Here is a 12,497-nt window from a genome sequence, read left to right on the forward strand (position 1 = left end):
TAATGTAAAACATTAAATACGGCAATCTACAAATAGTCATATGAGCTGTTATTCCTGCAGGGCAAAGGTGCCTTTTAATAACATGTTAAATCACAATATACAGAAATACTACAAAGTGCATTCACTTGACTTTGAAGTTTTGCCACGTTTTTTAGTATCAGGGTTTTTTTGCTATCAGGTTTTGTTTTACTTCATTTACATATTGTATTTGCCAGTGGACATTACCTGATCAAAGAATCATTTTGGACTGCTCCAACCAATTTTATTGCTCCATTAGAGAAAAGTCTAACAATTCACAAGGAAAAAAAACGTAATCGGCAATCACCTTCTGTCAAAATACTCGACTTATTTTAAAACTTGGAAATTGCATTTGGAGTATCAACATGCCTACGGAGACCTCCTACTAACATAATCTGAAAATTCACATCCCATGGAGTGTAAGAAGTTATTCATAAACCTCATTTTTAGTAAAATTTTAATAAAAATGATGCTTCGCGTTTTCACATTCTGAAGAGCTAAAAATACATCAGAAACTTATTTACATTTTATAACAACAGAAATGTACAAATCACTATACAAAATGCAGTACCACCTAAAGAAAAACAAGTTTTGTAAAGTTCTAGCAGTTAGGAAATTAAACCTGTATTTTCTGAAGAGATACCACTTTAGAGACTAAGTATCAATAACTGAACAGTGATTTTCTTCACTGAGTTACTAAAAAAAGCTTCCATGCCAATTATGACTATCATTGCTTTTAATTTTGACTGATACAAATATAACCTTGTAATAAAAATTACTGAAATTATAACAAATCAAGTTCAATATATATTCTTTCCCTTGAGGTTTTGCCAAGAATTGTTCAAAATCAGAAAAGTAGTATAGAAACTTTTTTGTGTGTGGAAATAAGCCTGGCAAAAGATGAGCAAGTTACAGTTTTACAAAAACTCTAGATTTGTAAACACTCAAACTGCAGATGTTTGAAGTTATTTCAAAATTATACACATGGCAATCACTGTATGCTATCTGATACAGATGCTTTAGAGTGGAAAAAGTTTGGCACACACTGAACCCATGGAATGGTAAATTTCTGTTCACATTTCTATTTGAAACACGCACGTGTTCTGATATGCAAAAGCAAATCTGACATTTTTACTTTTAACAATACAGGGCACCATGGTATAAAGATGGAAAATGTAAAAGATCAGCTCAGTCAGACCCTTAATTACTGTTCAAGTCAACCAGGAGACAGTAACATCAATGAATTTGGATGCCTGAGTTGTAAAAACATGTTGATTCACATGTTTCATGTACGAGTAGATCTGATTCTGCGAGCAGTTCAGATTGGGTGATCACTGTGATATCTGGAGTGTAACGTAAGTCATATCTTGGGTGTATTTCTGATAAAACAGATAAGAACCTGATGCATTTAATTTAACATAGTGAAGACTAATGCAAGCCCCCTATGTTATACCATGACCTTTTAAAAGGAGCCTTATTTATTGATTTGAAAGCCAACTCAAAGAACAGACATCAGGTCACAAAGTAGTACAGTATCAATAAATCTACAGTAGTTGTACTGCAGAAGTGACAGAAAAATGCTTCGATTTGAACAGTGACAGCTTTTACCAATGTAATGCTTCAGGATCATACAGTTACTCTTAAAGTGGTTTTGTGTAGAAGTTTTAATCCTACTTTGAGCGGAAAAAAACCCACAGCAATCAAAGTAGTATGAAGAAACACTATTGAAGTGCCCACACTGTTTTTACATTCATTTGAACCCATGTCTCTGAAAAGGTGAAATATTCTGGTCTGGGCTATGTATGGTCTGCAAATCTAATGTTTAAAAATTTGTTACTTTAACCCATGAGGATACTGTATGATTAGTAGAAAATCTTTAGCAGACACAAAAAAAAATGAAAGATGAAACTGCAGCAAGAGAGCATGGCAAACCTGAGAGATCTATTAGTGCATAAATCTGCTTGAAAACTAAAAAGATAGAAAGAGAGAGCTAACAAACTACAATAAAAGTTATGTCTTCAAAGCAGTAAGTTATAACAGGGTGGGAAATGTTTAATATGCACATTTGCCTGCAAAAGGGTCACTATCTTTCTGAAAATAAAGAGCCGGTATTTTTCACAGCATCAGATTTATGATAAAAAGCCATAAATTGTATTTTTTTAATATTATGCTTTTCCCACCCTGGCAGAGAATAAACATGAATTTAGAAGCACAGTAGAAGTGAAAAACAAAGAAGAGGAGAGATAGAAAGCAGCAGAGAAAGACAGAAAAGGTGAATACAGAGCTACAGAAGTGTTTATTGAGCATGCTACAGAGGTAAGCAGAGTACACACAAAATGAAATTAAACAACCGTCAAACCTCCCAACTTTGTTAGAAAATTAATTTTTAATTGTGCCACTTTCAAACTATACTGAATTTTACAATTCTAAAGATGTAAAAACTCAACTAATAGAAAATATACATGACCATTTGTTTTCTACATAGATAACAGAATCTATGAATCTTGAAACTAAGTACATCAACTTCAAAAAGTATTGGTCATTTTAACAGAATCAAGGTAACAGTTCAGAGTGACAGAACTGCTTTCAAATTAACTGGATCTGTAGATTCTGAGCCATGTTTATAGTAAAGTCAGATCAACTTCTAAATACAAAATATTTTGAAGAGATTTATTAAAACTGAATATTACAATGCAAGGTAAATTAAGACTAAAGGCACATAAACTTTGGTCCCACCTGGTTGTCAGTTTTAGAAAACTGCCACAAAATTTCCTGCAAGCATTTGCAGCAAACTTTCTTCGTCACTGAAAGATACATGCACCATGTCCTGAACTAGCTTGACCAGTCTGTACATGCTCAGAAATCCACAACCATATTCCATATCTTAATTACAAACTAAAGATGGCAATATATATTGAAATGCACGTAAGTCATGTCAACTTCAAAAACATCTACGAAAAATATTCAGCCACAAACAAGACATTACTTAGTGCTGACATTTATATGATACATCCCACAAGAGTGTGTACAAAAAGGTTAAGATTCCACATTGCTTTTCACATGGGGCTCAAAGTCACAGAAGTCATTTTTTGTCCTTTAAGAAATTAATATTCTCTACCTTGTTAATTTTAACTAATGCCTACATTCATAATTGAATCTAGACCAGAACCTTGAAATACAAAAGGCCTCTTTAAAAAAGAGCACAAAGCAAAAAGTAGCAGAAATCAAATAATGTGATTTTATTCTTTCAGCATAACGCATCTTATCCAATTAAAAAGAAAAATAAGTGGCAAGCCAGCAGATGAAGGAATCTATCAAGCAGGAGAAACAAATGCTTAACCTTTTTACACACCCCTGCCTAAACATATTTAAATTATCATGTAACAATGTGCCCCAGACAACCAAATTTGCTTTTTACTAGTTACGCAACTCCAGCAGTACTAGTTTTCCTTTTTAAGGCACGTACATCAACTAAGTTGAAAAACTCTGGTATTAACCTTAAATCTTTTAAACAAAATGATGGTTTATCTAAACAACAGCTGAACAACAGCAGTTAGTATCACTGCTTAACTTTTTTTTTTTATTTTTAAAACAACCAAGGAATGATAACAGCATGAAAAAAAAGTAAAAACCAACAGAACACAAACTCTGGTCCCCACTTTCCTGAACAGTCAATAGGTGACAACACCAAACAATGCAATACATCCTCGTTTTCAATCTGTCTTTTTAAATAGTTGACTTAGAGAAAGAAACTCTCAGATGGTGATTTTCTCCAAGATTGTAATTGTGAAGATCAATCAAAGCCTGAATAGCTTCTTCTACTGTTGACATCTGAAGAAGTGCCATCTTGTGATCTCTTCTGAAACAAAATAATGGCATTAGGGACTTGAACACCACAGGGGTTCTCCTACTATTTGTTATTCTCTATGTACTTTTCCTTAAGACATGCTGCAAAAACACACTTAAGCAGTCTTTTGCTAAAGCTATGTACAGGAAAGTTACTTACTGAAAAAATTTAAATGCTTTCACAGTGCCTCCAGTGTTAGCAAACAATGTGCGTAGATCCTCTTCTGCTACTGATGGTCTACAGACAGAAAGAAAACAAGCACAGTAAGGAATTATTAGTTAAATGCGTTGCGATTCACATTAATACTACTGGCTTACGGACAGCCAACACTTACGGAATATTGGACAGATGAAGTGTTGCAGAAGGAGGAAATATATTTTGAAAATTTTTTGAGCCAGGCTTCTTGAAGCGATGAAGAGGTGAATTTCCAAAATCTTTAGTCAGCCCTTGGTCATCCAGTCCCTCTCGAGGTAGCTGTACTGTCTGATGTTTAGAAAGAGTAACCCGAATAATCTTTCCATACATTTTTTGTCCATTAAGGTGGCTCATGGCTGAAAAAGACAACAGGTTTACTCAATTCAGCATTACTTTTCAACAGCTTGTGGGACATCACACGTAACCCTGGCAAACAAGAAAAAAACCCAAGTAAATCAAAGGGTCAGTGTCCTAAAAGACTGGAATCAAGAGCTAGGTCTGCAGAATCTGCACGAATATTTATTTATTTAAAGGCCATCACGTGTGATTCAGCTGCTGAATTCGTTTAGGATATTGTGCAGACCTTCTGGAATAGAAATGGATGCCGTAAGACTGGATTTTGTGGGTAACCAGGATACAAGACAAACTGACAAATGTAAACATGCTTAGTTCACCTGATTTTACAGAACATAACGTCAAGTACCTAGACTAAGGGGAATATAAACAGAAAACTGATCTTACCCAGCTGTGACTGGTTTCCATCAGCCATCTGTATAAGAGCACTGTCCTTCTTATTGTATAAAATCTTCACACGCTGCACATCACCATAAACACCTTTTCAAAGTCAAAGGTAACCCAAAAGAAAAAGTTCATTTTAAAGCCAGTAACCTAAGTAATATATTTTGACATATTAATGGAACATTCAGACAGCAACAAGATCACTCACTCAAACTCAACACTCTCACAAATGAATAAAGGAGATAAAGATTTTGAATAGTGAATTTTGAAAAGAATAATTTCTGATAAACCCTCAAAGCTACGTGAATGATATTAAATTAAAGACCATGCAAAAATATATTAGCATGCATTAAAAGAAAATTTGTGTCTATGGAGAGTTTTAAACAGCAAAAGAAAAATAGCAAAAGATTTACTATTCGACTTTAAGCCAAAGTGCTAGCTACAAATAAGAATTAAGGTGAAACAAATAAACAACAACAAAAAAAAACCACAACAAAAAAAACCAAACCAAAATCAAATAAATAATAAAAGTATAGTGCTAACAATAACATACCGAAGAGGGTAAACAGACTTTGGGGCGTAACCATCTTTAGAAGGAGAGAAGAGCAAGCAGCGTAAGACAAGAAGAGAGAAGAGTCGAGGAAGAGCGGAGATGAACAGATCATCCATAACGAAGGGTGGTTCCCGCAGAATGGTGAGGTGGTCATGGATCATGGTTTCAAGGCGGTTAATTGGGGCAAGTTGGTCCGAGGAACATTTTGTTCAAGCACAGAAGCATGAACATAAGGAATGAAGACAGGGAATGTGGACAAAGACGAGAAGGGTAAGACAGGGAAGGGCATGGGAATTTGGATCAAGACAAGGAAAGGGAAGTTGAACACATGGGGAAAAGGATGAAATGGGGAAGGGAATACAGCAATGCAGAAGAAAAAATAAGGAAGTGGGGAACAAAAAAAAAATAAAATATAGGTCAGTACATAGGAAATGCAGGAATTTGGTCAGAAAATGGTTGGTTTATGTACTGTACAAGAAAAACTGAGTAAAATGTAGTCACCCAAGACAAATATGGGTAAAGTACATTCATATCAAGAGTAAACTACAGCATTTCATCTCAACATGAAAATAAATTAAAAAAGCATGCAATAGAAATTTTAAACTTTGAACTTTAACTGCGTAAGCATGGCTGGTTATGAAATGCAGGCAAAAAATCTTTCAAAATGGCACTCTGATCTAAAACATTTTAACATGCAAGACTGTGGATGACAAAATAGTACCAGATGATAAAAAAAAAGCTTAATGATCTACAGCGACAGAGGCCAGTTAAAAATGGAACAGCTAGACTGATACAAACTTCCCACATTTCATACCAGCTTTCACAGCCATCAAAATAAGTGTACAGGACAGTAAAAATGCAAAACTAAATAAACCCCTCCAGATTTCAGAGTTAGCAAGAAAGATACAGTTAGGGTGAAAATGCTTTGCCGTATTTTTTTAATTATTATTTTTTAAAGACAAATGAGTAACTGCAAAGAAAAAAATTACTAAGAGAGACTGGAAGAGTGCCTCGTCAAGATCTTTGGGAGAACCTTCAAAGAAAAATGTGTTAGAGTAGTTTACATAAATTAAGACCTTAAAACATGAGATACAAGCATGAAATGAAACAGCAAACAATTAGAAGAAACAAAACAGAAATTCTAGTTTATGTGATTATAATTGCAAAAGAAAGCATAGTTGATATTTTGTAAAAATAAAGCTTTCAATTCAAATGTCAAACATGCAGTAGTTACCACATTTTTCTTAGAAAAAATAGGTAGCCGACTATCAAAGGACATTTAAAGTTGTTAGCTACCTGGGAAAACAAAAGTGTTTAACAATAATGGCTTTAAGATTAACTTTGGGGGATTTTTTAAAAAACACAACAACAACAAAAAAACAGCAAAAATACTTTGAGCTTCAAATACAAATGTAAGAGGCCAAATGCAAAGAAATTATAAAATACTGACAAATGAAATGTGACTAAAGAGGAAAAAAAAGTAAAATTGTTTCACTGACCTCTTCATTTAAATTGCTGACCAGAAGGACTGTGTTGCCACCAGCCGCAACTCCAGGCATTCCCACACGGCCGGCAGCAGCGGCTGCAGCTGCAGCTGCTGCATTTGGAATAGCCAAAGGACTCAGTGCTCCTGGAACAGCTGCAACAGGAAGCCCTAATTTTAAAATAAAGCATATTTTACGAAACACACACAAGTCGTTTAAAAACGTACCTATATCAGTAAAAGTGTTGCATACAACACTCTACAAAGCAGACCATTCCACTGTTAAAGTGATCCAAAGAGTTGTGAAATGGGTTGCTACATTAAAACACCAAAGGGAAATGCGAAAACTTGATCAAGTCTTCAAAGGAGTGATGAGGTGTAAACCATGTTTCCTTTCCAAATAAACATTCTTGTGCACCAAAACTTTTCCTGCTGTACTCCAAAATGTGTCTAGTTTATCAAAACAGTTTAAATGCTAATTGTGCTCTCTGCATCATTACACCCCTCTTGTCCATCCCCCTTTGAGAGGCATTCTTGTCTCCAACCTGATGCTTCCGACTAAACACACCTGAGCTGGGGATGTGAACAGGCACTATACACACTTTATGTAGGAAGAGCTATCCTATTTGATCAAAATTTTATTTGCACATTTTAACAGAGTACAGTAAAAGGACACTAACATAGCAAAATGTATATAAATGTATATAAAAACAAGGAAACAAATTCAGCGTTTTATTTTCCTTTACTGCAATTGGGTTCACAGATTTCAGTATTTTGACAAAATTTCTAATGTGTATACGATCGTGCTAACACAACTTTTGACCAACCTGCCAAGTAGACAGTCTAAATATAACCTTTACACCTCGGACTACTTCCCTTCCCACATGAAGTTTTATTTTAAAGAAAGTCATAAGAGAAAATGCTTCCGTTTCAGTCAGTGCCCAAATATTATACAGATAATACTAAATGTAATTAACCCTTAATTTAAAAAAAAAAAACAACAACAGATTTACTGTTCAAAAAGGAACACACAGGAGGACAGAAAGGGGCAGTAAGCAAGGTTGCTTTTTTAAAAAAATATTTTTTAAATAAAAAAAGATGTCTAGCTCCACTCCACCTCTTTATTTTTTGTTGCACAAATTTGTGAAAAATGACTAATTAAAAAAAAAAGGGGGGGAGAGATTTTGCTGGGCTGGACAAATGATGATGCCTCAAAGGCTACAGGACATCATCCATCACTACTTGCAATAGTGTTTAACAGTATCACTGATCAAGCATTGGAAAATATTTCCTGGTAATTTCCTATCAAAGCACATACAGAATTAAGAACAGTAAGTATTCTAAGAAAGGAAATTAAAGATATGGAGTGCTTAACAAGAAGAGTTTAAAAGATTTAAAATGTTAGTATTCAGGGGTCAAACTAGAGGAACAGAACGTTCTGAGTAGTGACAGTTCTAGTCATCTCTCATGATGGGATGAGGGATAATCTACTTGAATCAAAAGGCAACAAATATGTTCTTTTTATTCCATTATATGTTGTATTTGTGTAATACAAATACAGAAGGACACCCCCTATCTTGTCTTCCTCTCTCCCATCCTGCAAAAACACTTAACAGATTTGAGAATGTGTTACATGGTCTACAGAAACAACAGGCACTTACATTAAAGAGGCAATAAAGTGACACGCAATATGCTTGATCATGTAAGACAAGCAGCAGCTACCAGGGGCGACAGAAGCGCTGCCCCAGGGGTGCTGCTGCGTGGTCCCTGTCATGGGGCTGCACTGGGCCTGCAGGGACCACAGGGACACGGGCTGTCACAGCGAGGATGTGGAATTAGAGGCACTGCCGCTAGTCAAAGCATAGCATTTCGTTTCTCAAAATCCATTTTGTGTGAAAGTGTAATACCATACACTTATGTATATTAATAGCATAATAATGCATGTTTTGCTCTTGGGTTAAAGCTGAAGAATGTGGCTTTACTGTAACGAAAAAAACAATTAATAAAAGATGCAGTTAAAGAAAGTATCCCTGTGGAAGAAGTAAAGAAGTTTATTCCCAAAAATCAGACTCTAATACACAGGGAAACTTGTGAACATAAAATGAAACTCCTCAAACAACTTCAACACCCCCCAGCTATGTCCTAAAAAAAAATGTTTTAGAAATGTACTTTTGAGTCCTTTTATTGTATATGCTGAATGTCACATTTATTTACACTCTGCTACTGCAGAGGTCACACAGACAGAAATGTGAAGAATGACAGTCCAGTGTGACAGATGTCCACCTGAAGGGAAACTACTTATTTTACACTAGGTCAACAGCAATCATTTTGGTATTAGAAAATGCCAAGATAGTAGAGCATTTCAAACCTTCTAATGTGTCTAAGCACCTTTTTGTAGCCTTAGAAGCTTTAAGCCAGTCCAGCACTTTAGGAATAAAGGAATTTAAAGATGACTAGTGAAGTTTTTACAGCTCTTTCGATAGTTGGGCAGAGCATAGCTGAGTAATTCATACTTTTAAAGAGCAAAATTCCTCACAGCATCAAACTCTCTACAGGACATTCTTTGGTTCCACTGAAGTAGTTAAAAACAAAGATTAATTCAACACCATTCATATAGAAATATTTTCAATTATCCTTTGAAACAGACTAAATTAATAAGAATCTTAAGAAGGGGCATTAGTGGAAAGTGCTAATAAAGCAAGCCAGGGATGACAGCAAGGGATAAAGCTGTGGGCGCACTAACCACAACAACATATTTACACTTGTAATATTAAACAAATATCTAAAGTGGAGTTAGTATTATTATTATTAAGTATTATTACATATTAGTATTTGTAATTATAAGCAGTTCTTATACAAAATATTTTGGCTTCTGAAGTTCAGTATAATATAGTTGCTGTTTATTCCAAGGTTTTTTCCTGTAATATCTCCTGTAATTTTTTTATTGTGAGGAGAACATGTATAACTTTTCCTGTGTGAAAAAAAAAAAAAAAACAAACCAAAACAAACAAACCAAAAAAAACCCAACTACCATCTGCTTCTGATAATACCATTGAAATCAACCCATTCTGTCCATTAGTGATTTTCTTATTCTTTCAAAAGGATAACAAGACTCATTGAAAAGATGTCCAATTTACAGTCTCAAAGATTTCTGATACCTTAGTTTCATCACAGCAGAGGATGCAGCAGACAAATGAACAATGATGCATGCAGGCTAGGATCAGCTATGTGACTGATATGTTTCTAACCGCTTACATAGCACATGCAGACCTCATTTCTTTAACGGTCATCCAAATTACAAACCCACACAAAACACAATGCCTGTTCTGTAGGTCTCTACTGCACTGACTTGACATTTTGATTTAAGCAAATAAAAAAATGTTAATAAATAAAAATAAGAACAACTTGTATTGTGATCACTAGTTACCATGCAACATACTGTTCAAGATTTGAGGACAACATGATCGACTGGTATTAGAAAGCTTTGTAACCAGCTTTATCTTAGCTTCCAACAATTACAGATAACAGGTTTTTGTTTTTCTGGATATTAATGAAAACATACAAATAATATACACCTTTTTTCCTAGCCTTTTTAAGTCCTTCTCCTCAATGAAGTTTAAACACAGCATGTCACATTACTTATTCCCCTTCAAAGTATCGTTCTGTATGACTTCTGAAATGCAAATTACTAATGCCATTTTAATAAGAGACGAATTAAAGCTATACTAAAAGCGTATGATGAACTTATCTATGAAAACCCCAGGCAGCAGGAGTAGTTGTTTCAATGCAGGTATACACAACTATGACCGAGAACTGGATTTAGTTCCTAGTCCTGATATGAACTTTTTTGTAGCTTTATCTCAAGTCACCACCATGTTTTTGAACTTGTTACTGGCCTACTACTTATACATAAACTGAACGGGTTTGGGGGAGACAGAGGTTCTTTTAAAATTCTCCGCATAACACCTTATGAAGCTGCCAGTGTTACCACACTACACCATAAAGTTACATTTACTGAAGAGGAGGGTTAATTCCATACATAAGGAAACTGAGATATGTAATGGTTTTGTATTAATGCAGATTTAAACACCAAGAGTAACAAGACTCACATCTTGTCACTAAAACAACTCACAAAATTACATTAAAAGTAAATGTAATTTCTGACATATGAATTACAGCACACTGTTAAAAACAAAAGGCACCCAAGTTCTGTAACTATCTGGCATATAACAGCATAACATAAGCAAAAGTCAGAACTGAGTCCTCACCACATTTTCTGTTAGCGTTCTCGTTATATACATATAAGAGAACAGCTACAGCAAGCATTTTAACTGAACGCTACAGATTCAACTTGTTGTATTCTGAGTAGGCAAAAGAACACGAAGAGCATCACATTAAGCTCAAAATGGAGTTCCCCTCTTTCATTTGGAAACATGCCCTTTGGGAACCATCTGGGAATGGGACATGGTAGACATTGACTGAGAACACTCTGAAGTTATTCTTTATCAACACTACAGAAATAAGTATTCTAAAGCAAGCAAAATGAAATACTGAGCGGAAAACAAAGAGCAGGAAGAAGGTCACTGCTATCATTCTGCCATACTTTACACATCATAGATTGACAACCTCCATCTTAAAACTCTCTGAACTTTTAAGTGTTCTCACCATTCCCCTTTTGAGTATCTGAATGAAAATGCAGCTATAAATTGCATGCACAAGTGTCCATTTAGACTTTTGATTTTTTTTTTCTTCTATCCTTTACCCTTTTTTATTTACATTACTTATATTTTGTGTATTTTTTTCACAGTAAGCAGCCCAGAATGAGAACCCCTTTCTTCCATATTCAAAGAAGCATCATTCCCATTTTGACAACTATCCAAATGGCTAAGGCACTAACAGTACTATGGAGCCTTTTTGTAAAGTTTTTCAGCTGTAGAGCTCAAATTCTGTAAAAAAAAACAACCCACCAAACAAGGCAACTTGGAGAAAAAACAAACACCAGAACCCAAAGAAAAAAAATGAAACAAAACAAAAAACTCCAAACCAAACAAAAACCACAAAAACATCAACTAGCAATAAAAAGAGATCACTGTATAATCATACCCACCTGGCAGATGATGCAGACTTACAGTTTACCAAGCTCACTCAACTGGCTACAAGCAGAGTTAGAAAAAGTACCCAGCTCCCTTAAGTCTTTCAATACAATGAATCATTTTACAGAAGAAAAAAACAACTTTGGCATATAATCTTCACTACTCATCATAATAAACACGACTGACTCTGAAAGTGTTACACAGCTGCAATGCAAGTAGCTCATGTTGTGCACCTTTTATTTTCTTGCTGTTTGGAAAAACAATGCATTTTAAAGAGGTCCATCCAGACAGTGACAATTAAAATATTTAATTAGCTAATAACTGCCATCTTCATAATTTTACTAGCAAAAACCTTTAATATGCACAGAAGAATGAGTCTAATTAAAATCAAAAGTTTAGAAAATTTATGTAGTTTTGTAAAATTACAAAAGCGTCTAAGTGACATTCAAGCCTAAAACACTAGAATATAAAGTCAGCTAAAGTGACTTGGATAACTACAACAAGCATAGTAATCACAATTATTAGACGTATCCAAAGTGCCACAATGACCCAAGTGATACCACTATGCCA

General features: G+C 34.8%; 1 protein-coding gene across 13 annotated transcripts in view; it reads right to left on the reverse strand.

Moving 5' to 3' along the window:
- Window positions 1-2,385: 2,385 nt before the first annotated feature.
- Window positions 2,386-12,497, reverse strand: part of PTBP2 (polypyrimidine tract binding protein 2) — a 53,499-nt gene continuing 43,387 nt past the window's right edge. For 4 of the 13 annotated variants that reach the window (XM_013369012.3, XM_065072593.1, XM_065072602.1 and 1 more), the window contains 6 exons: window positions 6,851-7,005; window positions 5,352-5,385; window positions 4,802-4,894; window positions 4,200-4,416; window positions 4,025-4,102; window positions 2,386-3,877 (listed from right to left, as the gene is read on the reverse strand). In XM_013369012.3, the coding sequence (XP_013224466.3) occupies window positions 3,745-3,877; window positions 4,025-4,102; window positions 4,200-4,416; window positions 4,802-4,894; window positions 5,352-5,385; window positions 6,851-7,005 (710 nt within the window). In that variant the 3' untranslated portion in view covers window positions 2,386-3,744. The remainder of the gene's footprint in view (window positions 3,878-4,024; window positions 4,103-4,199; window positions 4,417-4,801; window positions 4,895-5,351; window positions 5,386-6,850; window positions 7,006-12,497) is intronic. The other 9 variants (XM_065072599.1, XM_065072595.1, XM_065072604.1 and 6 more) reach the window with 3 other exon arrangements.

Source organism: Columba livia, chromosome 8, assembly GCF_036013475.1.
Source record: "Columba livia isolate bColLiv1 breed racing homer chromosome 8, bColLiv1.pat.W.v2, whole genome shotgun sequence".
NCBI lineage: Eukaryota > Metazoa > Chordata > Aves > Columbiformes > Columbidae > Columba > Columba livia.